At 40.1% G+C, this 10,102-nt stretch overlaps 1 protein-coding gene across 1 annotated transcript; it reads right to left on the bottom strand.

Moving 5' to 3' along the window:
* Window positions 1–5,013: 5,013 nt before the first annotated feature.
* LOC110451274 lies at window positions 5,014–6,180 on the bottom strand. The gene has a single exon (XM_021499193.1). The coding sequence runs from the start codon at window positions 6,178–6,180 to the stop codon at window positions 5,014–5,016; it is 1,167 nt and encodes a 388-aa protein (XP_021354868.1).
* Between the last annotated feature and the right edge of the window lie 3,922 nt (window positions 6,181–10,102).

The following is a 10,102-nucleotide window of genomic DNA, read 5'->3' as shown; positions in this document are numbered from 1 at the left end:
AACGCGTCATCTTACTTATATAAAAATATTTAATAACAAGCTAGCCAGATGTTCCTGGAAAGACAACCTCACAAACGAAGAAAAGCCAATATAGAGCTGAAAGGTTTAAATATGGATATGAGTTCTAGCCATTGCGAAGTTTATATACAGATGGCGTCAACTGATTGTCGCCGGCTCAAGGGCCGATTGTCAGCACACAAAATGCAAGCAATTGACAAGATACAATGACACTTCACCGGAAAGAAACAAAAGATACGTAGAATAAATGTCATCAGTAATAGGTACAGAATGTGATCGGGTCGAGAACCTTCAGGTTGTCCTCGAGTAGTCCCATCATCTGTGGTCATCTCTTCATATGACCTCAGCTTGTACGATAACGAGAAACATGCTCACCTCAGGGTTGATAATCGCAATCTAGACTAACACAGAAATAAAAAGAACGTCGATTGATTTTAAATAAATATAATTATTTAAAAAAATAAATGTTGTTACACTAGTAGGTGTTACGTCCTATTAACAGCTGTCATTTGAGGACGTGCACCCTTAAGGACTTACCACCCTTCGTAATACACATGATTTTCTTGTCGTATTTTCGTGTCGTCATTTCCGTATTGCGTATCGAGCATTCCAATACCGTAGTGTACATTATAGTAACACCGGGTAAACAATAGTACACGTGCGTGACGATGATATGTCTCAACACCCGATATCGAGACTTCACTTCGAAATGTGTAATCACACGTACTTCAGAAATAAAGCTTACGATACAAAGACATTAATTAACTCACGGGAAGACACTGACATAAGAGCAGACGACTTCAAGAAGGTCGTATACGAGGCGCATGGAATGAAGGCTGATGTGTTTTGTTTACCGACATTACCTGTACATATTACGCGCTAACAGTAGTTCACAAGCTCTGGGTCGCTACGAGTTTTGTTGTCGAGCGAGTTACGCTCTGTGAGATAAATCATTTCACAAAGGCAATTACAATAACTCTGTGAAAATAGTGGTTTGTAAAATCTCAAGATCCCTATAAAATGCAATTGCATGTGCGTGCACGTGATAACGGCATACCATGCGATAGCCTATGGTTACATATGTACCTGACATGTAAATATACCATACGTAAGCGGGCTATGGAATGATGTCCAAAGTGTACATGATTGAGAGTAAAGTTGTTCCATAAAAGAACAGGAGATGACAATTTGACATGGTAAATTAATTTATTTCCTTGGTTTTTGGTATAGTAAAGAAAATAAATGTCATTGGTTAAATCTATCCCTCTGTAAAAGTTCCAATTTTTTTCAAAATAGACAACAGTAAAATGTAAAATAAATGAATTATAAAGACTTTGTGTGCATTTTGTTCAATTTTGTTTGAAACTATGTGTCCTGTTTTCTTTTAGCTTGTTTATAGTAACTTTTATCCATAAAAATTCAATAAAAAACGCTTTGTGTAACATGTTGTAGATATTTTATGATAAACAAAATATTTGTATGGTTGATTAGCAATGCTAATTTTCATTATTTTATTGTTGTTATAGTTTTGAACAATGCTATACACTCAAAACATGTGAAAGTGTTGAATTTGATAAAAAATCAATTTTTCGGTACTTTTTACAAAAAATCTCCAGTTTATCGGAACGCTTAGATTTTCATAAAATCATCTTTACAAAGTGACATAACCATTATGTGAAACTTTCATTGTATTCTGCTGGTTAATTACGAAAGGGTGGAGTCTGCTTCAGTGTAATGCATGCAACAAGTTTGTATGTATGCTTGAGGTGGTGTGTGAATATATATGTCGTATAGTGATAACGGCGATCTGATTCCCAGATTATCATCTAACTGAAATGCTATACCGACGACACCAAGAACAGTGTTCCACCAGGTCATATCATACTCACAATTAGGTGGTATCTTCTTGAAAACATCATAACCTGCTTAAGTGTGCTCTTTTGGTAATATGAAGACGATGTCTGCAGACTATGGTTCCATTCAGAGAGTGCTTCAGCCTGTAATCATGGTGAATGTCACAAACTTGGTACGACTTCAGATATTTACCCACGGTTACCGACAACAAATAGAACTGATGTAGCAAGGGAATCGAATATTTAATGACGCATGCGTTTTTTTCCTTTTTGTGTGTTTGGAAGAAACAAACCTGGTGTTTTATAAAAAAAAATAACAGTATTGTATTTTTGTTAATCTTTTACCTAAAATAACCATTGGAATGTTTTTACGAGACTATTATAATAGCTCAGAAACATAGTGAAAATAACAAGCCGTATAGTGTGTTAGTCCTCTCTTACCCTATATCATCACACTGATGCGTTTCAGGCAATATTAATAATTTAAAAACTATAAAAAAAACCTTACCTGAACGAATACATTTTCTGCTGTACCTGACACTAAAGATCACGGCGTATTAACATGTAATTCCTTATAGAACATAGCAGGTATTGTTTTTTTATGTTTTTATTTGTTTATGATTTCATAAGTCTAAGTTCCATAAGATGATGTTGCTTTATAGTAAAACATGTAGTAAAATAGTACACTGCAGAAAAAAAATGTCTCGAAGGGTGCAGCAGATTAACTCTTTCCGTACCGTACACACGACAACAATATGTCATCCTGGTCCCCGTTGTCGTGTATAGACGACAAAATAAAGGTCCGTCTCATCCCCGTTGTCGTGTACACACGACAAGAGACTTTGATGTAACCTGCCTAATGTTTAGTTGGTTATCGCACGAGACTGTTGCGAAAAAACAATTAATTGTCGCTAAAATCAGAACCCATCAGTTTGGAAGAAATAATTTTATTAGTGCAGAGTACACTTTTTTATTATGTGACTTAATGTTTTCGCAAGATGTTTGCGTTTTGTGCCTCAAATGTAAACAAGATGGCGGCAACTTAATTCGATACGAACACTCGTAAATTCATCATTAGATATTTGTTGAGACTTATGGAAGTAAATTTGAATATTCTAATATAAGTCTTGATTAAATCTACTTGTATTTAGAAAAAAATCAACGACTCCACATTCGTAACCATAATCAATCCCCATTGGAAACCAGCACTACATGCGATAGTGTTAACGTTTACCACTGTCCTGGTTAAATGGGGTTATCCACACTGGTTTACCTGACCTCATTTTGAAGAATAGCATCTCACACAACTGTAAAAAAAATATTTCAAAATTCTGCCNCCTACATTACAATATACATACTAGTACATGTATACATGTCCTTTGTTCCTCCAAGTGGATCTAATCGTGAAATGTGCAGGTAGTAGTTACTGCATCGCATATATATTGTATATGGTTGAAGTAGTGTACATATGATCAGGATGGAACAAAGGTCATGTAGAAATGGGTAAATTCAATGGCCTCAACTCGGTGTAGGCGAGCGGATTCTAGACTATCTATGTGTAGTCTCGCTACACGAGTAAATAGTGCTAGGCATTGCTACAAGAGCCGGAAGAGACTTATTGAATCCATACCCCTCAACTCGGTGTAGTATGTGTGTGTATAGCTACAAGAGCCGGAAGAGGGGTATGCCCATATATATGGACAATCTATAGCTAGACGTCCTCAACTCGGTGTAGCGGAGCTATCAAGAGCCGGAAGAGGAGAGCTAGAGAGACCGCAATTAGTGCCATATCCTCAATGTAGTGGTGCTGCCACAAGCTGGGATATAGGATTGGATTCTCTGAATATGGATATGAAGTAGAAATTTTGGGGAGTTTAATTATTAATTGTTTGATTCCAATTTTAAAAATAATAAATAAATAAAGTATGCCAAAAACTCGAGGGTGTGACCGTAGGGAATAGACTGAGTTGCCCCAAAATGTATATATTATATAGTTATAAGGCAAGATATACATATGGATATATCCATCAGTGGTTATGGAACTCGTTACCGACTTGTATTCATATATAGGACTCTCCATCCGAGGACTCACAAGTGTTCTATGTGGTGAACCTGTTCGATTGAAGGTGATGTTAGGGCTTGTCGGAAGGTTATACTAAATCACTGATCTATACATCCATTCTTATATCATATAATTATGACACAATGAGAGATCTTTGAGCATCTCTAACAGTTGATATCGGTGTCTTTATATAACGACAGTAGGCGTCCGAAGACCATCTGCCAAGGGTCTTGATCATGTGATCTTCCATGTGAACTGAAGCAGCTGAAGTTGCTGCACCGATTCTGAAGGAATGTCCATTGTAGGTGCTAGAGTCAATGTCTACACACTCCAAGGTGTGTGTTAGCATGGCAATGAACATTGACCTAGATAATACGCGTCCTTCATGGTTCACGAAAAGTGGGTCAGTTGGCAATGGATTTTCACGAAGTCTATGGTTCTTATATTTGCAGCAGAGTGTGAATGGACATATGGGGTGCTTGGTTCTGAATAGTCTGATAGTTACACCGTTCCTAAAGGGGTTTGTTTTGGATCTTTTAAGTGTCAGAAGTACACAGTCTGTATAAATTACCAAGTCTTGAACACAGAGGTGTACCGTATGATCAAATTTGTCTGTCACTGTGAATTCACCACATCGTAGGAAGCCGAAAAATGCTACAGTGCATACTGTTTCTAACAATAAGTGGTCACATCCACGCGTTCTCAATTGAGCACATATCCTCTGTAGAATTTTAAATGTTATTGGATGTCGTGGTTTGGTTTTCCTCACTTGTAGACGCTTTACTCCATTTAGGATGGCATGAAGGCGGGGCATCTCCTGTGAATTTGGGTAGTGGATGTTGTTCTGAATGCACATGAATCGAATTCCACACAGGTAGAGTTTAATTGTGGTATATGCGATTTGACTATTAAAGCAGTATGCCACAAACTGAATCAGTTGTCCCTCAGACACAGGTAAGCTGGGTAGGTGCACTATAGTTATAAGGCCAACATATAACAGAAATTGTATATACTTATTAACACCAGATTCATATGTCCTCCTAGTAGTGGGGGCTATGGAGGCGGACCATAACTCCTGAATCACTGGTTCGAATTCCACATTACGGATGTTGGTAAGGGTACCTTGCACGGGAAACGGGCTGCGTAGGGTGCCAGTCGTCGGAGTCGGGCTATCTGCAATCGAGACAGAGAATCAGCAATATTGTTAAGATGATCAGGGACATGTTTAGACAACACGGTAAAGTTAAATGTACAGGCACACAAGGTTAGTCGTCGGACTAACGGCATGATGTGAGGAGACTTGGACCTTCCTTTACATAGAATAGCCACGGTGGCAGCGTTGTCACACATGAATACGATACGTTGGCCCACCCACATGTGGCCCCAAATTAAGGCTGCAACTACAATCGGGTACAGTTCTTGAAAGGCTATGGATAGTTCCTTATTGTTTGCGTATGGGTTTTCTAAATCGCGCGGCCATGGTTCAGCAAACCATGATCCTCTGAAATAACCACCATACCCTAGGGTTCCAGAGGCGTCTGTGTACAGGCATATCTCGTCTAAAGTAACCACTTTGTTGTTATAGAAGACAGAGACGCCGTTCCAGTTGGATAGGAAATAAATCCACATCTTGATGTCTTCCCTACATTCGTTATTGAGTTTCACGTAGTGATGTAGCGCCTTGACAGTGGTAGACAAAGTGATTAAATGCGACAGGAAAGAACGACCTTGAATCACGACTCGGCTGGCAACATTTAGATGTCCTAGGGGTTGAAGCAGTTCTCTCTTAGTGCATGAGTGTCGTTGTTGAAATGACTGTAGTGAACTAATAATTCTGTCCAGTTTATCCTCGGGTAACCTGGCCTCCATATTTTCAGAGTCGAGCACTATACCTAGGTATTCCATCACCGTATTTGGTCCACTTGTCTTGTGTTTAGCCATAGGGATACCTAGTCTGTTGAAAATGTGATGAAGAAGGGCCATGTTCCGCTCTCCGCACTTGTCAGGATGTTCGAACTTGATAAAATCATCAAGCAGGTGGAGGATATGTTCCACACCATAACAATTTTCAGCTATCCAACATACTGCTTGAGATAGAGTGTCAAATATTTTCGGACTAGATCTGCAGCCAAATGCGAGTTTGTTATAGAAATAATAGCTGCCGTTCCATTTGATGCAAAACATGTGCCACTGCGTTGGTACCACTGGTATGATCTTAAAGGCATCCGAAATGTCTGTTTTACACATAGTAGTCCCTTTTCCCAATGTTTGTAATTTCTGGATTGCATCATCTACACGAACATATGTTAGAGAGCATGAATCTTTGTCTATTAATTCATTTACACTTGGATGCTGGTCATCTTCATGAGGCGCAGATAAGTCTACAATAAGTCGTGCTTTTCCAGAATATTTTCCAAATGAGACCCCTATAGGGCTTACTCTGTATCGCTCGAACGGCAATTGTTGAAAAGGTCCTTCCAAAAAACCCTTCCTCAATTCATTTTGTACTAGCATGTCTACAACTTCTGGTTGTGTGGTAGCTGAAAGAAGGTTCTTACATTCTTTGGTTTGAAGTTGAGTGTGTGATACAAGTGTATCAAAGCCTGCTGACAAATCCTGACACAAATAATCTACAAATTTCTGATCTGGCTGTAATTTCAATATTCAATTTCAAGTTTTTCGATATTAACTGGTGTATAAACCGTGTTCTCCAGTCATTGTTGCGGAGCTCCTTGTTTCGAACGTTGTCCTTGAATGCTGGACGCATTCCTACATGTATCCGCACCGTGACTAGGTGATTTACACAAGGTACATGCATGGAAAAAATAGCAGGAGTCTACTCGAGGGCATTTCCCTGTGTTGAAATTGTTACACACTTCTTTTCCAATCACTTTTATTTTCTGACGACCATGTTTGTCTAGCTCCTTACTCGGACCCTGTTGCGGACGGCCATTACCACTGGCACTGTACATGTGCTTTCTTTGGCGTTGTTGTGGACAAAAAGGGGTAGTGTGTGATGTCAAGTTGCATAGCTGACAGGAATTTACCCTGGTGTTGCCCATTATCATTGTAAGCATGCTGCTGTCTTTGATGGCCCAGTCTACTTTGGTGTTGTTATCTTTAAGGGCTGCCGCTGCCCTTGCCGAAAATTGACAGTGGTAATCATAGAACTTTTGGCCGTAAACATTGGCTATGTCTATTATGTTGGCCTCGTATCTATCAAGTTCCACTCTTCGTTTTGGGAATTTCCTACACATCGTCCTCTTATATTTCCCGAACGCGGTGATAAACTCGCTGAGTGTAAGGGATTTGTTGAGTCTGGGATCTTCTGATTCGTTTAGATTGTTCAAATTAATGTGGATCGAGGAGTCTTCGTTATACACGTTGGCTTCCCTATTGTCTGGCTTAGGCATCAACAAATTGGCCAAGTTAACATCATGTCCCTCCCGAATGCGTTTCTTTAACTTCTCTGATATGACGTCTTCATGGGGGAGACACTCTGAAGGAACCCCAAATTCTGAATGAGGGAGACGGTACCCACCTGAAATCGTGTTTGTTCTAGTTTCCTCAGTCTCATACTGCATCGCCTCGTAAGCCGTGTTGAGTGTGTTCTCCCGGGTAGTCGGCGTGGAATTAGTAGAATTTCTCCCTACGATACCGAGCACGGTTTGCTGTAGCCCCATAACGGTCTGTTGATTGGTCTGCATAGTAGTGAGAAGGCTTCTTATGGTCTCACCGTCCGGATTCATGGGGGCCGCCATGTTTGTTGTTGATAGCGTAGAAATATATCCATCAGTGCGGTCTGTGATGCGGTCCGCGTCAACCGATTCACCACTGTCTGGGAAAATATCTGCCGAGTCCACGGCGTCAAATAGTTCTGTCTCACTGACGATATTCCGATTTCCCGACCTCGTTGACGCGTTTCCTATAGGTTGTTCTTCATCACGATAATCAACAGTTTCTTCCGTGTTTACAACGGTATTTTGTAGCCTGCTTGTAGGTCTACTGGTTTCAACTCGGCGCGGGTGGCTGGTAACTCTGTTGACAGAATCTCGACGGCTCCTTCCGATGTTCTCCAAGTAGATCGCCTTCAATGTATTCTTGGTTAAAGTCGGAGGCACGGCTATGTTTATATTGGAAAGTTCATCCCTTAACTTTGATACTGTCCAGTTGGCGGGATTCATAGTGTCCCATGGTTCCTTCCGAGTTGATGATCTCCCTCTGCCCCTGGGTCGGGACGCCATTGGAGCGCGAACACAAAGCAATTAAATTTCCCTCGAAATCCGCGAATAGAACACCTATACACACACTGTTCCTCGAAATAGTTCACTAGGTATATATACCAGAAACACGATATAGTATAACGAATTGTAAATCCAGTTAATAAACGCTGTTTGGAATAGTGAAGATGTAAAGAAATAGCAACTTAAAATGACCTGATACTGATAGAGGCTAGCTGTAGAGACTGAGTGACCAGTAGTACAATTGACCAATCAGCAGCCTCTCCATAAAGCCCCTAATAAGGGCATCTGACTGTCCTCCGGCCCTTCGACTGTATATTAGGTTCCAGTTCCTCATAAATAGTATCCTATTGTACATACAGTTAGGGGTGCAAGATCTATTATTTGTCAACATAAACCTGCTTTATCTACATAAACCTCAACATATTTTTCAAATTTACCATTTTTGGAAACAGTCAGGACTATAAGGTATGAAACCAAAATGGGAAGTGGCTGGCTCCAAGGCTTGGGCTGCTAGGTCATGTCTTCTACTGGTACTGAAGAAGGAGATTCCTGCAAGAAAAGACAGGATAATTGAATCAATTTCAAAATGTAAACTTGAATATCTTAATAAACATTATACTTAGACTTATGGTTTTGAGTTTTTATTGAAGTACAGGTAATGTACTACTCAGAAATATAAACAACAAACATTTTGTCCGAAGATCAGGGGAGATAACTCAATTTTAATACCTATACCCCCTTAATTTTGGACTTTATGTAAAAAATTCAGGACACCAGCAATTATTTAGAGAAAAGAGCCAAAAAACAGACACAAAAGTAAAGACTGATAACTGTACAAACAGAACAACACCATAATGATAGGATTACAGAATGTTTACATAACACCAGCTGAGATGAAAGACAGTGATGGGGGAGGGCTGCTAACCAAGTGCAGACACCAGGGGGCAGAGGTCTGCCAGTCAAGTGTCCAGTTTGACCCTAATTAGTGTAAATACTGACACAAGGGTTCTTATTGTTTACTAATGTATATATAAAGGGCAATGATCAGCCCCTGAAACATACCAGAGACAGATACATGCAAAGTGAGAGAGAATTTTGGAACCTCAAAAATGGGGAGACCTCAGAAAAATGCCGGACAGTTTAAGAAAGGACAGCAGCCGTACTACAAGAAAGGAGCGAAAATTGAGAGATGGACTCATTCTGACATGAACCAAGTCCCAACAGTACGGTTAACAAGTGCATTACATGGTTGTGAAAGCCCCAAAGTCCTCACCTGTACATCGGACATCTTCTCACAGGCTGCTCCGTCCTTCACCGGTGGCCAAAGATGAACCACTGAGGTAAGTCAAAATATATAAACCTGAAATATAAAAACACAAATGTAGATACATGTAATTGAAATTCATTAAACATACATTAAATGTACATTTCATGTTTATTATTCAAACATGTCTCTATTTTTTTACAGGGAGAGTGCGGAATACAAGACCAACAGAATAGTAAGCATTGTAAGGATGCGAGATATGTGGAACGATGCTGTACGTCAATATACAACTCATACTCCATGATGCAAGGGAAACCTGGACTTTGATTTTATGACACAGGAGTGCCGGGGCTAGGGTGGCGAATAGGACTCAAATGCACAAAGTGTACATATGTGTCCAGTGTGTATTCTCTGTACGAAGGAAGGAGGGAACGAGGCAGGAAAGGGAGAGACACCGTGCAGATGAATTCTGCAGTGCAAGTTGGACTGACACAGACAAGAATTGGCAATGCCGCACTGCGGCTCACCCTGATGAGTGCCAACATTCCTGCCCCCTCAGAGAGAGGAATGCAGAAGAGTACCAATAAAGTATGTGACCAGATAGAGGAAATCAACAAGACCGACATGGGTGAACTGCGAAAGAGGGTAAAAGAAATCAACA

Source organism: Mizuhopecten yessoensis, unplaced genomic scaffold (assembly GCF_002113885.1).
Source record: "Mizuhopecten yessoensis strain PY_sf001 unplaced genomic scaffold, ASM211388v2 scaffold5913, whole genome shotgun sequence".
Taxonomy (NCBI): Eukaryota; Metazoa; Mollusca; class Bivalvia; order Pectinida; family Pectinidae; genus Mizuhopecten; species Mizuhopecten yessoensis.
The sequence above is the reverse complement of the archived record's forward strand: the minus strand, read 5'-3'. Positions and strand labels throughout refer to the sequence as shown.